At 43.5% G+C, this 17660-nt stretch overlaps 2 protein-coding genes across 3 annotated transcripts in view; one reads left to right on the forward strand and one right to left on the reverse strand.

Annotated features, from left to right (window-relative positions):
- The window catches only part of LOC137434339 (growth arrest-specific protein 7), a 517476-nt gene that overhangs the window by 20065 nt on the left and 479751 nt on the right, over positions 1-17660 (forward strand). The gene's annotated exons all lie outside the window — the stretch shown is intronic.
- CLCN7 (chloride voltage-gated channel 7) overlaps positions 16007-17660 on the reverse strand; it is a 109846-nt gene continuing 108192 nt past the window's right edge. The window contains exon 25 of the mRNA XM_078785438.1: positions 16007-17419. Coding sequence (XP_078641564.1) covers positions 17333-17419 — 87 coding nt within the window. The 3' untranslated portion in view covers positions 16007-17332. The remainder of the gene's footprint in view (positions 17420-17660) is intronic.

Genomic DNA, 17660 nt, shown 5'->3' on the forward strand with positions numbered 1-17660 from the left:
TTCCTGTCACCGAAACAACTCGTGCACTAAGTTTTGTCATAACGCGTCCACAACCTTTTGAGATTTCACGTCATATGTCGTTTTCGGCCCAATCTCCCAATGGTGAGGAGGCTCTAAAAATTCTCGTACCCAGATCAGGATCCAAACCAAAATTGAATGAATTTTTTCCTTGTCACACACCCAACCAACCACCAGGGTTTGCCCAAATCGGTCCAAACTTTTTGAGATATCCTGCTTATATGAGACAGACAAACAAACACACACGGATGAAAACACAACTTCCGTCCGAGGAGGTAATTAAATATTTAGAGGATTTTTTTTTTTTTTGTGTACAAGATCGAGGCTCGTGTAAGAGCTAACATTAATGACAAAAAAACAAACGGACACATAGAAAAAAACATATGATGAAGGGAGCGGGAGACAAGATGGGGAGAGAGAGGGAAGCACACAAGTACAACAGCAGAGAACAGGGACATCGGGAGATCTGTGGGAGGGAGAGGGCTTGGGGGGAGGAGGCATGGGAAGGGTTGAGGTAAAAAAAAAAAAACATGGACACAACTCGGAATTTCAGGAAAGAAGTTGGTATTTCAGAAAAGTGGATCTGGGATGAATTAGCGGGGGTAGAAAAGATCAAGGTTTTGGATGGGGGAAGATAAGAGATGGTGGTGAACAGCTGTTTTAAAGACCTGGAGGGAGGAGTGGGACGGATGCAGATAGGCATACCCTTGTTATGTACCGTATTGTTGTTATGTACCTTGTTATGTACCGTATTGTTGTTATGTACCTTGTTGTTGACCCCGAAGGCCTGTTATATACCGGAGGATGCATACCCTTTTTATGTACCGTATACTCAATATTATTGAAATGTGAATTTCATACTTTAATTGTTACTTCTTTTTATCCCAATTCTTCAAGGTCGAGAAACACGCGTAACCTCCCAAAATGCACGGTGGTCGGGTCCATAGGTAAGTTTAGTAGGATTTTAGAGGATTTTTTCGATTTTTTCGATTTCGTAACTTCCGATTCCCCATTTATTTACCTTTCTTTCCCTCCTCGTACTCTGTAGCCGCTGTGAACACAATATATTCGTTTGGCGAAGTCGTCACTGGAAGATAGAGTTAAACTGAAGACGACGGCCCGGAGAGCTTTCACTCGAATACCATGAACCAGGAGACCGCCATGTTGTTCAGCGGTGCCACCTTGCTGGCACCGACCATTCTAGTCTCACCTATGACTGGTCTGGTTGATGGCAACCCTTCGGTCAGTAGTACATGCGTATCTTTGGGCAGATTGATACAAGAAATGAAACCTTGGTGTAATATTTGTGAGCTTACCACAAACAAACCCAACAAATGCAAATGTGGAACATTTTAAAATCTGCTCCTGAATCAGAAGCAAAGTTTTCGAAAGGAAATTGTCTATAATCATATAATTGGAGGGGGGAAAAAAAACCAGGTAAACTCGCTAAACAAAAAGCAGCAGGAGTTGACAAACCCGCAGATTACATCAATTACCTGAAAGCCATCGGCATCACGAGTCTTTTGAACAACCACTTCGGCTCCGCACGGGTTTCATGTCCTTCACTTCTGACCTCACTTCACTTCTGATGTCACACCGACTCCTCTCCAGATGTCCCCCAGTGCCTTACATGGCAGAACCGAATTACGGTGGGTTCCATATTCTCTATGTTTCTCTTTGTTCCATATTCTCCCAAGAGAGAAATCATTGTCAGTTTTGTCATTTCACAATCGGATCAAGAGCACAATTGTTCACACCACTGTATATAAACTAGATGAATCATACAATATTTACCCTGCGCAGTCATCTTATTGCGAGCCAACTCTTCTGTTTTTGAACTTTTTTTTCTTTGATCCAATATGGCTGCCAGACGACGTGAGCGATGACATCATAAATTTATATTTTCTAATATAATTGTTGCATAGATCACGCTCAATACATTTCAAACTGATCAGACTAAGCGTTGTCCCTGTCGAATTATGACGTCATAATTATGGCACCAATGACCTCATCGTTAACAACACCTATTCCCCACGTGGAGTTATTTACAATGAGCCATGTTTCAATTTTTTCCATGCAGCGATTTCAGAGATATAGGGGTGCAATATTTTTCGGTTTTTCCAAGATGGCGCCTGTACCACATGAAATAAGACGTCATGATTATGAATAAAAAAATTATACAGGCAGAGGCGCTCCTATGGTGAAAATTTCGTGTTAATCGGACCAACGGTTGCCGAGAAAATGAATTTTTAAAATGCAGACACGTGCGGCACACGGCACACGTACACACCTTAATGCTTAACCCTGCTTTTCGCTCCGTGAGCACAGGGTTTTTTTTTTTTTTTTTGTATACAGAATCGAGGCTCGTGAAAGAGCTAACATTTATCACACAAACAAATCGAACAGACAAACAAAATATATAAAAAGAGGGAGCGGTAGACAAGATGGGGAGAGAAGGGGAAGCACACAAACACAACATTTGAGAGCAGGGACATCGGGAGATGTGTGGGAGGGAGAGGGCTTGGAGGTAGGAGGCGTGGAAAGGGTGGTGGGGGGGCGTGGGTGGGAGAAGTAAAAAACACAAGGACACCAAGGACTTCCAGGAAAGAAGTTGGTATTTCAAAAAAGTGGATTTGGTGTGAAATTAGCGGGGGTAGAAAAGATCAAGGTTTTGGATGGGGGAAGATAAGAGATGGTGGTGAACAGCTGTTTTAAAGTAGCACAGACAGGAAGTTAAAGGGTTGATGCTCCTTCATAATCCATGGTAAAGAACTCTGTAGCTGAGTTCTAGCGGAGCAGAACCAGCACGGAAGATGAACACAGATCAGGTGGTCCTGTTTTTGTTTTTTTTGTATACATAGTCGAGGCTCGTGGAAGAGCTGGTACACTCAACGGATCAGGACGCAACAGGACAAAGGGGACATTAGGAGAGAGAAGGGAAACACCAACAGCAGAGCTGAAGGCCAAGACAGAGGCAGACTTGGAAAACAATGGGTGTGGGGAGGAACGGGGTAAGGAGAAGATGCATGGGGCGGACGAGATGGATACAGAAGGAAACTCCAAGGAGGGCAAACTGGAAAATTGGAAGGAGGAGGAATTTGGGTGGAGGTTAACGAGGGTAGAAAAGATTATGGTTTTGAATTGGAGATGATCCGAGATGGTGGCGAACAGCTGTCTTGAAGATCTGGAGTGGGGAGTGGGATTGAAGAGATTGTGGAAGTTTGTTCCAGAGGCGGGAAAAAAAGAGAAACAAATGAGTGGAGGTGAGCAGTGATCCTGGATTTAGGTAATTTCACCAGAAGGAAGTTAATGGTTGATCGTGTGAGCCCTGCAGAAACCTGGGGGGACAAAGCACGGAAAGAGCGGAGGTTGCAAAACCCGAAAGGAGGCGATAGAAGACAGAGGAGACCTTCGACCACAGAGCTAAATTGCGGAAGAGTCCAATGATCCTAAAAGTTTTGTTTTCCACGGCATCAAGCTCAGCAAGGTGCGAGGTTGAAATTGAAGGTGCCCACTCGCTGAAAGCAGATTTACATTCCACTTTGGAACTCCATGAACTCCTTCATCTGGCACACGATGCACTGAAACTGAGAAACGAGACCCTCAAATTTTTTGTCTGTCGTTGATAATCATATATATATATGTATATATTATACGTATGAGCAATTCCCAAGACTGGAAAGGGGATGTTCCATAACTTTTGGTAGGATGTATAACATACTCTCATGCAGGCTACATAAAATATACCTCACTCCACAAATGGAACAGGAGACATTTTGTGGTGGCTTGTCCACCAGACCCCCAAGTGGCTGTTTCATAAATTGTGAGGAAAATATTCCCAGTTAGGAAATTCCATGGAACATTCCCATCATGCAAGTATACTCGTTTACAGTGAACAGCTGCCGTACATATTTTTGTTATTGGAGGTTTTAAAAGTTTTGTTCAATTTCAATGTCAAGCAAGTTATTTTAACCTGAATAGGTCTGATAAGAGCAGTCTGGTCAAATGTGCACAGGATGGCAACCGGTGTGCCCAGCAGTCCCAGATGAGGGCACACCAATGGCCAGCCGATTGCACTCCCAGCGTGTGGTTAACATCCTGAATTGGCTTCTCGAGGGAGCGTGAGCCTGGAACGCTGGCCAAGTAATTTGGGCGCAATGCAGGAGACTGGACATTACCACCTGCTCTGCTTCAACAGGCCAGTGCAAGGTAATAGTCGCCCATTAGGTATGGAAACGTGAATGGATGGACAAACCGGTCATTTGGTGCAAATCAGCAAGCGTACCCATTTGTACATTATGACGTCACCGGCAGGCATTTGTACATTTCGTGTGAAGGCTTACTGAAGAATTTGGTGCAGTAACCGCCACTTTCTCCTGTTACCCGCAGTCCAGGGAAGGAGACATAATATGGAATTGTAGTAACACCATTTGGAATTAATCATTAAATAATTATTTTATTTCAAGGGAAAAGGCACAGCCAACATACAAACAGCCAAATGCAGCAAATACAGTCACGTGAAAAAGTAAGTACACCCCATGTAAAGTTTTGACTTTTTCAACATATTTAAACATACAGCTATTTGATCTTCATTTCAACAATATTGATAAAGGTGATATAATATAACAAAAATCATAAAACATTTACATTTTGTAGTCCATTGTATAATTTAAATAAACATAAATGCAAATTTCGCATGTGGAAAAAGTAAGTGCACCCCGACATTTATCACTACTTCAAATACCTAAAATTAGAACCAGGTGCACCAGCTCAGGTGCAAATGATTAGAACATCGTTAGAGAGGATCTTGGAGGAACTTGTCTTATTTAAACCTCAGACATTTAGTTTGGTTTGCTCTTTGTTGTTGAAGTGTGCGGCGTCACCATGCCTAGATCAAAAGAGCTCTCTGAGGCCTTCAGAAAGAAGGTTATAGATACCTACGAGTCTGGGAAGGGATTTTAAAAGATATCCAAACAATTTGAAATCAATCATTCGACTGTCCGGAAGATCATCTACAAGTGGAGAAGATTCCAAACAACTGCCAACTTGTTCAGGCCAGGCCGCCCCAGCAAGTTCAGCCCGAGAGCAGACTGCAAGATGCTGAAAGAAGTCTCGAAGAACCCCAGAATGTCATCACGGGACACTGTTGATGTCAAAGTGCACGAGTCTACCATTAGAAAGAGGCTGCACAAATTTGATCTACACAGGAGGTGTGCCAGGAGGAAACCTTTGCTGTCCAGAAAGAACATCAGGGCAAGACTAAAGTTTGCAAATGAACACCTCAGCAAAGACCAGCACTTCTGGAACAATGTGCTCTGAACAGATGAGTCAAAGGTAGAGCTGTTTGGCCACAGTACCAGAAGACATGTTTGGCGAAAACCAAAGACAGCATTTGACCACAAGAACCTGATACCAACTGTAAAGCATGGTGGTGGAAATATTATAGTTTGGGGCAGCTTTGCTGCATCAGGGCCTGGGCAGCTCACCATCATAGAATCCACTATGAATTCTTCATTGTACCAGAGGTTGCTTGAGGATAATTTAAGGCCATCTGTCGGAAAGTTGAAGCTCAACCGAAGGTGGACCTTGCAACATGACAATGACCCGAAACATACCAGTAAATCCACCAAGGAATGGCTGAAAAGAAAGAAATGGAGGGTTCTGGAATGGCCAAGTCAAAGCCGGGATCTAAATCCCATCGAGATGTTGTGGGGGGATTTGAAATGAGCTGTGCATGCAAGAAACGCCTCAAACATCGCACAGCTGAAATAATTCTGCATGGAGGAGTGGGCAAAAATTTCTCCCAGTCGATGTCAGAGACTGGTAGACGGTTATAAGAAACGCCTACTTGAGGTTGTTTCTGCCAAAGGGGGCAATACCACCTATTAGAGCCAAGGGTGTACTTACTTTTTCCACATGTGAAATTTGCATTTATGTTTATTTAAATTATACAATGGACTACAAAATGTAAATGTTTCATGTTATTTGTTATATTATATCACCTTTATCTATCAATATTGTGGAAATGAGGATCAAATAGCTGTATGTTGAAATATGTTGAAAAAGTCAAAACTTTACATGGGGTGTACTTACTTTTTCACGTGACTGTACATGGTCAAGTGGTTAAGACTTAATTCTTTCGTCACTGACGTATGTGGGTTCCATTCAACTGACTGCTCACGCTCACCAACGCTCACCAACACACACCTGGCGAGCCTGGTGAGTACCCCAAACAGTCGATTTGACTTAAAGGAGGCCTTTGTCCTCCAGTGGACCCAATATGCTGCTTTCTGTTTTCTTTACAACGAGAAGAGCCTACCTGTCGGCTGTCGCTTCGCTGACGGACCAATGAGTCGTCACGTCTCTTTCTGTTAGAAGGGGGAGAGAAAGGGTAAGAGGAGTGGGAAGGAGGAGAAATATACTACATGTACATCTTTGGGGGGGTGGGGGGGTTTTGTCAGGCCCTTCCATTTGGGGGGGGGGGGGGGGGGGTGGGGCGGGAGGGAAGGGAAGAAGAACAAATTTACCCGTGCAAAGAGTGCTTTAAACTCAGCGTCGCCCAGGTAAAGAAAATTGTAATACCCACTGCCAACACCACCAGGTGGCGATACATGGTATACATTTTCATAACGAATTTATGCCCACACACCCGCGCGAGGCGGCCGACACATGGCGTTTGTTAACTCACCCCCCCCTTCCCCCCGCACTAAGTTGTATTTGTACCCCGAGTTTGGAGTTTGCAACTTAGAAGATGTGGCCACGCATAAGGAACAAAGGCAAACAGACAGCCTCAGACACAGAATGGCATTGCAAACATAATATACATATATATATATATATATGGTCCATCACGGTGTACTACAATTACATTTACCACATCCCATTTACATTTACCACAAGTCCATCTCATTGCTCAACAATACCGGACCAATCACCACCCATCAGGGCGGGGCCCTGTGGCCCCTCCCGCTTGGTGGTGTGATGTGGCGGCTGGCGGCGCCATCGGTATTTGAATGTCCTGGTTCCGGTTAATTTTATATGGTGTTATTAATTATGGTGTCGATCGCTTGGATGGTAGTGTGTGTAGTGCAGTGTCATAAGGAACTAAGGAAAAATCAGAGGCATTTACATACAGGGGAGTTACCTTTAACCCCTACCTAATTAACATAGCCCCACCCCTCTCATGGAGACAACCATACACTTACGCGACATCCAGTCTAACGGATTCCCTACTTAGGTACATGGAGGTTTCTTCTTCACGACATTCGGAGCACACTACCTTATACAATCCTACCTGGCCCTAAGGTAATGCATTGCCGACCCCCTCTCAAACATAACAATATATATATATATATATATATACTAGTACCCGACTGCAAAGCCGCAATGAGCCGGCGAAGCGAAAGCCTCTTGCCACTATTTTACCCATCACGATGGCATCAGTGGGTTAGGTAGTTGGTAGTAGGTAGGTGTAGTAGGTACCGTACCTGGTAAGACTTGGTAAAAGAGAAGAGCAGACAGTCCTCCCCAATACCTACATACAATAAATGTCACAAGAAGCTTAAGGAAGTAACAATACGATAACGACGTGCTAGCTTAGGGCCTATTTAAGAAATTTTAACTGGGATTAATTTACGTTTTCACAGAATGTGTGTAGTCTTTTAACTTCAGTCGCTGTCCGAACTGGTTCTCTCCGGGCACTGCGGCTTCCTCCACCAGAAGAAGTTAGCTTGCAGTAAGATCAGTGCCGACAGATCAGACGATAGCGCCGTTTCAACGGCAATGTGTGACTGTCGTTAATCAAACCGTGTCGATGGCGCTGATTGGCTGACCTAAGCTGATCGCTGATTGGTCAGCTCACAAAATTTCGCAAATTCAGACCTAAAATGACACCATTTGCATTCTGGATGAGATTAAAATTGATAAAATTTACTTCTTGATTAATTCGGTGAATTCCGTCTCAACTTTGGATATTTCCGGCCATGAAAAACTATCCCCTATGGCCACGAGATTTCTAAAAAACAATTTTTCGTCAATTTTAGAACATTTGACGCCGTTTTCAGCCTCCGAAACGCGTAATAAGCTTTTTTGAAGTATTTTTTCAAATGCTCGAATCTCATTGGTTCCGGTGTTTGGTGACGATTTTCGTTGAAGATAACGACGTTGGTCTTAAAGTATTTTAATTACAAATTAGAGGTGCATAAGATTGTGAATCAAACAAAGACGGGTGAAACAAACTCCTATTGAACTTTTTCGCAATTTTGTTATGCATACTTCCGCATCCGGAAGATGGCGGCCTCCATTGAGTGATTTGGTTTTTGAAATATTTTTTCAAATGCTCGAATCTCATTGGTTCCGGTGTTTGGTGACGATTTTCGTTGAAGATAACCAGGCCCGTGCGGGCCGAGGTTGGTCTTAAAGTATTTTAATTACAAATTAGAGGTGCACAAGATTGTGAATCAAACAAAGACAGGTGAAACAAACTCCTCTGGAACTTTTTCAAATTTGTTATGCATACTTCCGCATCCGCAATAATGCATCATGATAAAAGTTGAATTCATATTCGGCTTGGCAAGAAATAAAACAACATTCAGGTATATGATAAAGTGCTGCAATTTAAATGGGAGTTCACCAACATGCGTCACTTTTGTCAAATGTCATGTACAAGCATTTGCGGATGAGTTAGTACTTGGGTTGTGGTAAATGTAATTGTAGTACACCAAAAGATTATTCCACGAATTGCATTTCAAACCAAATTATCTCACCCGGAAAATTTCTTATAAATAGCAGTAACTCGGGATAATGATGACAAATTCTTAACACCGTGCCAGCGTGCCACTATCTCGACACAAAGCACAACTGCGTGCTAGTTTTGAATCACACCAATGCATTATTGCTCATAATAAACAGGATGGAGAGTTTGAATACAGGTGTGGGCTTATCTAGAGTACAGCAGACCCAACATCTTAGTATGCAATATATATATATATATATATATATATATATATATATATATATATATATATATATATATATATATATATATATATATATATAATATAATATATATATATATATGCATATATATATATATATATATATGCATATACTGTATATATATATATATGCATATATATATATATATGCATATATATATATATATATGCATATATATATATATATATGCATATATATATATATGCATATATATATATATATGCATATATATATATATATATGCATATATATATATATATATATGCATATATATATATATATATATATGCATATATATATATATATGCATATATATATATATATGCATATATATATATATGCATATATATATATATATATATATATATGCATATATATATATATATATATGCATATATATATATATATGCATATATATATATATATGCATATATATATATATGCATATATATATATATATGCATATATATATATATGCATATATATATATATATGCATATATATATATATATATATATATATATATATATATATATATATATATATATATATATATATATATATATATATATATATATATATATATATATATATATATATACTACATGACCAAAGGTATGCAGACACCCCTTCTAATTGGGGGATTCGGCTGTTTCAACCACAACTATTGCTGACAGGTGTATATAATCAAGCACACAGCCACACAATCTCCATAGACAAACATTGGCAGTAGAATGGGCCGAACTGAAGAGCGCAGTGACTTTCAACATGGCACCGTCATAGGATGCCACCTTCCAACAAGTCAGTTTGTCGAATTTCTACCCTGCTAGAGCTGCCCCGGTCAACTGTAAGTGCTGTTATTGTGAAGTGGAAACGTCTAGGAGCAACAACAGCTCAGCCGCAAAGTGGTAGGCCACACAAGCTCACAGAACAGGACCGCCAAGTGCTGAAGCGCTTAAAAATCGTCTGTTCTCGGTTGCAACACTCACTACCGAGTTCCAAACTGCCTGTGGAAGCAACGTCAGCACAACAACTGTTCGTCGGGAGCTTCATGAAATGGGTTTCCATGGCCGAGCAGCCACACAAAAGCCTAAGATAACCATGCACAATGCCAAGCGTCGGCTGGAGTGGTATAAAACTCATCACCATTGGACTCAGTGGTGGAAACGCGTTCTCTGGAGTGATGAATCATGCTTCACCGTCTGGCAGTCCGACGGACAGGTCTGGGTTTGGTGGATGCCAGGAGAAGGTGACCTGCCCGAATGCATAGTGCCAAATGTAAAGTTTGGTGGAGAAGGAATAATGGTCTGGCCGTTTTTCATGGTTCGGGCTAGGCCGGTTATTTCCCGTGAAGGGAAATCTTAACGCTACAGCACACAATGACATTCTAGACGATTGTGTGCTTCCAACTTTGTGGCAACAGTTTTGGGAAGGCCCTTTCCTGTTTCAGCATGACAATGGCCCCATGCACTAAGCGAGCTCCATACAAAAATGGTTTGTCGAGGTCGGTGTGGAAGAACTTGACTGGCCTGCACAGACCCCTGACCTCAACCCCATCGAACACCTTTGGGATGAATTGGAACGCTGACTGCAAGCCAGGCCTCATCGCCCAACATCAGTGCCCGACCTCACAAATGCTCTTGTGGCTGAATTGAAGCAAATCCCCGCAGCAATGTTCCAACATCCAGTGGAAAGACTTCCCAGAAGAGTGGAGGCTGTTGTAGCAGCAAAGGCCGGATCGACTCCATATTAATGCCCATTATTTTGGAATGAGACGTTTGATGTTGGGGTGTCCACATACTTTTGGTCATGTAGTGTGTATATATATATATATACAGACTTGGCATTTAATATGGAATATTTTTTTTGTGGGGGTGAACTTACTTTTCAAGATGACGTAGAACCAAAAGTTCATTGGAATTATGTTGAAATTATTCTAGATTTTGTTAATGTGACCTTTAAAAGAAACAAAAACCACATTTGACATTTCGAAGCAAATAAATTGATCCTTGAAAGTGATGTAAACTGATATCGAACTCAATTCACGGACAGTACTGTGTTAAACTTCTGTACGTTTTCCAGAAGTATCTCTTTATTTTGCACATTAGCCAAAAAATTTTTCAACAAAAACAAAAGCTAAATTATGACTGGGATTACGGACAGTAAAATTACAGTTCAATACTTCGTGTAACCCCCACGAGCATTCAGGAGAGCACGTAAACGTTGAGGCATGCTGTTCACGAGATTTGCCAAGGTTTGGACAGGAATCGCTTGCCATGCAGTGACAATAGTCTGCTGCAATTCACGCACAGAGGTAGGCTGCTGGTCCAAGTTGTCGATTTGACGCGTTAATTCTGCCCACAAGTTCTCTATCGGATTCATATCTGGGGACATGGCAGGCCACTCCATATGCTCTACACCACGGTCAGCAAGAAAGTGTTGGATCATGCGAGCACGATGAGGCCGTGCATTGTCATCTTGGAAGACAAAGTTTCCTCAAAAGGCTGCACGAGCAAATGGAAGCCATGTTTCTTCCAGAATGACCCTATACTTGAACTGGTTCAGGTTTCCATTCAGAACAACCAGGTCAGTTTTGCCCCCTGCATGAAAAGCAGCCCAAACGGTCACCCCACCACCTCCAGGTTGGACTCTTGGCACTATACAATCTTTGTTGTGGGCTTCATGCACTTGTCTGCGCACTCGGACGTGGCCATCTTGACGATAGACCAGAAATCTAGACTCGTCACTGAAGGTCACGTGATTCCAGTGTCCTGGCTGCCATTGATGGTGCTCTCTGGCCCACTGCAATCGGTGCTGGCTGTGTTGTCTGGTAAGGCGTGGCTTTCTCAGGGGACGCCTGGAACGATAGCCTGCTTGAACCAGTCGTTGGTTGACTAGCCTTCTGGATACAGGCACATTTGTCAGTTGCTGCCACTCAGCCCTAAGCCGATTAGCTGACTTGGTACGGCCATTGCAGACTGACCGGTGCAGCTGGCGATCATCTCTCCTTGTGGTTCTGAGTGGACGTCTTGGCCTCGGTATTGGAGTAGGGACACCCCTATGAGCATTTCGTTTCAGGATCTTTGACACCTGACCTTGAGTGATGGCATACTGCCGAGCAATAGCACGCTGTTTCATGCCAGAATTTCGTAAAGCCACCACTCCATGCCAAACAGCATTGTCAAGTTGACGGACCATCTCCAGAGGAAGCGGCATAACTTTTGTAGACGTGCAGCCGTTGTTTTCCACTAATACAGAACGCAACAACCCTTATATACCCGATTGTGAAGCCAATCGTCAAATGTACCTGTCGTTACATTTTGTCACGCCACCTGTGATATAATCCTGTTATTGACTTCTTGCTGCGAAAGACAATCAGTGACATGGTTCTTTCAACAAAGACATCACCGAAGGGTAAAAGAAACTCACCAGATTGATATACTGAGTTCAGAAAATAAACCCAAGTCAAGAAAAAAAAAAAATTCCATATTAAATGCCAAGTCTGTATGTATATATATACATATACATATACATACACACGAGTATACATACATACTATAAGAGAGGTGTGTGTGTGTGTGTGTGTGTGTGTGTGTGTGTGTGTGTGTGTGTGTGTGTGTGTGTGTGTGTGTATGCGTCGCTATTTTTCTTAGAGACGGATCTTCGTCAAACTTCCAGGGGGTTGTCAGTCAGTGCCGGGGAGTGTTTTATAGCAAAAAATTGAAATATTTGACCAAAAAAAAGATAGCTTTTTTGGGGATGAAATAAAATAAATTGATGTTTAGTGCCTAAAATTTTCATTGATGAAAGTTATATGCAAGTACAGTTATATGCAAGTACAGTTATATACAAGTACACATAAATAAATGGAAAACAATAACCAGACATTTGAACACCAATAATCAAACAATTCAGATTCAATCAAAAAACTCCAGAAGCAGTCAAAGTTGGTGGTATATCTTCTTCGTCTTCCTGAATGTCAACAAACCTAACTCAGAAACGTGATCAACAGCACATTCAGCAGCAGATATTCAACGAAAAGGTAAAAATGATGATTTGACATTTGGAATCGATTCCGATTTGAATGTAATTGCTTTTCCATTATATTTTCCCTCATTTCAAATATGTTAATGTTTCGTTTTCGCTTGAGCAACGCCGGGTACTCCAGCTATAAACACTTATATACTTTACGCAGGGTACAAATACAAATACAACTTTGTTTGGGGGTAACATCGGCTATGTGGCCGCGGCCTCATGCAGGGGTGTGGGGGGCCGGGAGAGGGGCATAAATTCTCTATGTAAATGTGTACCGTGCAGCGCCACCTGGTGTTGGTGTCAGAGGGTTTTACAATTTCCTTTTTTACCTGGGCAACATTGAGGTTAAAATACTCTTCGCACGGGTAATTCTTTCTTTCTTCCTTCTCTCCCCTCACCATTCCCCCAAAACGGAGGGGCCTGTCAAAGCCATCCCCCACCCCCAAAAGATGTATATGTAGTATATCTTTCCCCTCCCTCTCCCCTCACCTCCCCCTTGCACTCCCTCCCTCCCCCATCCCCTCCCTGCCCCTGGTGGCAGATGCTCCAGAACTGCAAGGTCAACTGGAGTGCTCAGTTCCTCAACACTGACTACAGGCTTGTTGTATCAACTCTGAAGATGCAGCTCAAATCCAAGAGAATGCTACCATCCCAGCCTAGGCTGGATGTGGGCAAGCTTAAGGAGGAGAGTGTAGCTGAGGAATTTGCGAGTAGGTTGAGTGGGGTATTGGGGGGGGGGGGCTGAATGCTTCGGGGGATCCTGAGGAGTTGCGGAGTGCCTTCAAGACCACCATCATTGATGTTGCCGGTGGCTGTCTTGGAACCCACCGTCAGGTGAAGAAGAACTTTGTCTCTCAGGGGATGCTCGATACCATCGACCAGAGTTGCAGGTGCAGGCTTGATGGCAGAGCTGAACTGTTCCAGGAGCTGAGGCGCAAAACTGAACGTTCACTGAGGGTGGACAAGGAGGCCTATGTGCGAGGAATCTGTGAAAGGGTTAAGCATCACTTGTGGTCATGCGACTCTCGTCCTGCTTACAGAGGAGTCCGTGCATTGCGTTCCTTTAAGCCTGTCCCTAGGTGTACTGCGGTTAGAGCAGGGGGTGGTGCCCCCTTGACAGAGGAGTCTGAAGTGAAGGCCCACTGGGCTGGTAACTTTGAGCTGTTGTACCAGGCTGACCCACAGGCTGTTGAGTTGGATATCAGGGGTGTTGCTATCCCAAATGCTGACCCCCCCAATTAACTGTGAACTGCCTTCACTTGTGGAAATACAGGCAGCGGTGAACTGGGTGAAAGGGGGAAAAGCTCCTGGGATTTGTGGCAAACATGCTGAGCTTCTCAAGGCTGGTGGAAATGCTGTACTTGAGTCGTTGCATGCAGTTCTGTGCTCTGTTTTGAGCACAGGCATCATCCCAACTGACTGGAAGAGGGGCCTTGCCTTGTTGGTCCCCTCTGGAAAGGGAAGGGTGATCACCAGGACTGCAACAACTACCGAGCGGTGACGCTACTCTCGGTGCCAGGCAAGGTCTTTGCTTGTATCATTCTTGAGAGGGTTCGCCGCCATCTGCTCGAGCCCCAGTGACCAGAGCAGTCAGGCTTTACACCAAAGAGGTCAACGATTGACCGTATCCTTGCGCTTCGGGTCCTCACCGAACGCAAGCGAGAGTTTCGCCAGAGGCTGCTTGCAGCCTATGTTGATCTCTGCAAAGCGTTCGATTTGGTGAATCGGGATGCCCTCTGGAGGATTCTTGGTCTTCGTGGGGTGCCACCAACGCTGATCAATCTGATATCTGAACTATACTCTGGTACTGAGAGTGCTGTGAGGTGTGGTGGCTCCATCTCTGACTTATTTCCAGTTGTTACTGGAGTTTGGCAGGGGTGTGTACTGGCTCCCACACTCTTCAGCACTTGTATGGACTAGATTCTGGGGAGGATGTCAGAGAGGACAGGCTGTGGTGCATCGTTTGGGAGTGTCAAGATCTCTGACCTTGATTTCGCAGATGATGCAGTCATCTTTGCAGAGACGCAGAATATTATTACGGGGGGCCCTCCAGGCACTGAATGAGGAGGCGGAGCCGCTGGGATTACGGATTTTCTGGGTCAAAACCAAGATCCACGCTTTCAATGACATCTTGGATGCTGCTGTCTTGTCTGTGCCTGTTTGTGGCGAAGATGTTGAGGTCACAAAGAGATTCACTTACCTTGGCAGTGTTATTCATGTCTCCGCATGTTGTGAGCTAGAGGTTGATAGATGTCTGGGTTGGATCTGGGGAGTCATGGATTCACTGGATCATGGGGTGTGACACTGTCGGTATCTATGCAGGACGACGAAAGTCAGAGTCTTTAAGTCCTTGGTGCTTCCAGTCTTGCTCTACCGATGCGAGATTTGGACCCTTACCAAGGGCCAGAGAATGAGACTTAACTCCTTCGGAACCAAGTCTCTTCGGAGAATCATTGGCTATCACTTTGTGTCCAACGAGCGGTTTCTGAGAGAGACTCAGATAAGATTTGTTACCTGTATGGTCCGTGAGCATTAACTGCGGCAGTATGGACATGTGGCTCGTTTTCCAGACACTGACCCAGCTCACCAGATACTCTCAGCAAGGGAGCCTTGTGAGTGGAGGAGGCCAACGGACAGACCGTATGCCTCGTGGTTGCAGCAGGTTGATCGGTATCTCAAGGAGATAGGGAAGGACCAGGCATCAGCCTGGGGGATGGTCAGACGGAGGCCCCTGGAGTACCGTCAGAAAGTGGATGCGGCGACACACTGCTCTGCTCCAGCGCATGCTCCCATACCTGACCTGACCTGTAGACTATGGGCAGGTCAACAGTATATGGGATTTGTCCCTGGGCGCTCAGCATCATCAGCTACGTGTTCAGAAGGGAACACCAAATAGGTCAATGACCCGACCCCTAAGTTGCACCTAGACATACAATTTGCTTTTAAATTTTCACACTTTATTTCTTCGTGCAACTCAAGTCATTTATAATAGTCCAAAGTTAATATGCAGTAATGGCAATTTGAATGCATCAAGTCTCGTGATGGAACTTTCAAAACAGCAGGAGATAAATGTCAGAGGCACTCGGTAATAAAACATTGGCATTTCCCAAACAACTGTAATCAGAAAAATGAAAAAGAGAGCTCACAGCCAAAAGCTGCAGCACAGGGAGGAATGATTTACAATTTCAAGCTGACAGGGGCATCTCTCACTGGTTTATTAGAAACCAACAGCTTGGAACCAGCAGTCCAAAAGAGCACCCCAGGTACCACGAGGATTGGTGCAGAGTGTCTGCCTTCACGAAAAGAGAATGTTATTCCTCGGAATGAGACCCGGCAATGCACCACAAGAGCAATCGGCAGACGGCGGCGTACGAGTCCTTCTAATGCCAGTTTCATCTGCTGAAGATTAAGAAATAAACCCAGCAGTCGTAAATGTTCATGATCAGCATCATGATGAGAAATGCTTTGATGATTATTTTTGGAGGTGTTGATGTATAGAATTATAACAGTTACAACATTGAGATTTCAGCATCATGGAACACTCTTCCAGCAAATTATCCAAGCCAAAAAAGGCATGAACATTCAAAAGCCAAGTTTCCTACTTATATTAACCTAAGGGCTGACTCAGCCACATTATCTTTTGAAACCATGAGGTAAACCTGGAGGATGGCTGGAAAAACAAAACTTTTTATGAAGGTGTCCAGAAAAGCCAAAATAAGGAACGGGGATTTCACCACAACACTCCGGGATGAGTATGCTGAACAAAAGGTCTAGTTTGCCGATGCCAAAACCATAGTTACATCAGTTACGGTGTACACAACTCTGATCACCGCATCATAAAATCAGTACATGGTAAAATGACGCAAGGTGACGACTGGTCATCCAGAAGGCTTTTCGTGATGATTTTGATGGTAAAACGTATCGGGTAAAAGAAAGAAAAACTGATGACGATTCCGCGTAAATGTCATTACAAAAACAATGCAGTTTGAAGTTGGTGGGAAGAAAAAAGATCATTGTATCACAAGTCAGTAAACATCAAGTTTAGTTTATAAAAGCCAGGACATCATAGAAATTGGGCCTTGCAACATTAGAAGCTGGAACATCAGGAGGTCATATGGTGGGGGTGAAACTTTGAAGGTCAAGCCCTCAGAATAGTGGGACTGATAAATTACAAAGTTCGATTGGCCGGGTCTCGTGCCTTGGGTTTCGACAAGAATGACCTTATGGTCTTTGTCGATTGCTGGTGGTTGCCGTCAAAGTTCTTCCCAGTGTTCGCGATGCATCAGGCCTGTGCCAGCAGCAACTCTTCAAGACCATGCTCACTCCAGCGATACCGTGCCAGGTCCTTTCTCGTCACGAGACCAACCACCTGGAAAAATAAACAGGTTACAGAAATTGAAAATACGGCAGAGGTAATGCAGGAATAGTATTGGGTAGAGCAGAGAAGAAAGGAAGATTGCAAAGAGGGGAAGGAATAAATATGTTAGCAGTAAAAGAGCAAAGGAAATCGAGATTTTTTTTAAATGGCCAGAAGGGGGAGCGGGAGCAACGCCAACGATGGTCTTTGTGGGGAGTCAGAGGCATGAAGGTAAAGGCCTGCAGGGGGAAGC

Source organism: Myxine glutinosa, chromosome 10 (genome assembly GCF_964187855.1).
Source record: "Myxine glutinosa chromosome 10, kmMyxGlut1.1, whole genome shotgun sequence".
NCBI lineage: Eukaryota > Metazoa > Chordata > Myxini > Myxiniformes > Myxinidae > Myxine > Myxine glutinosa.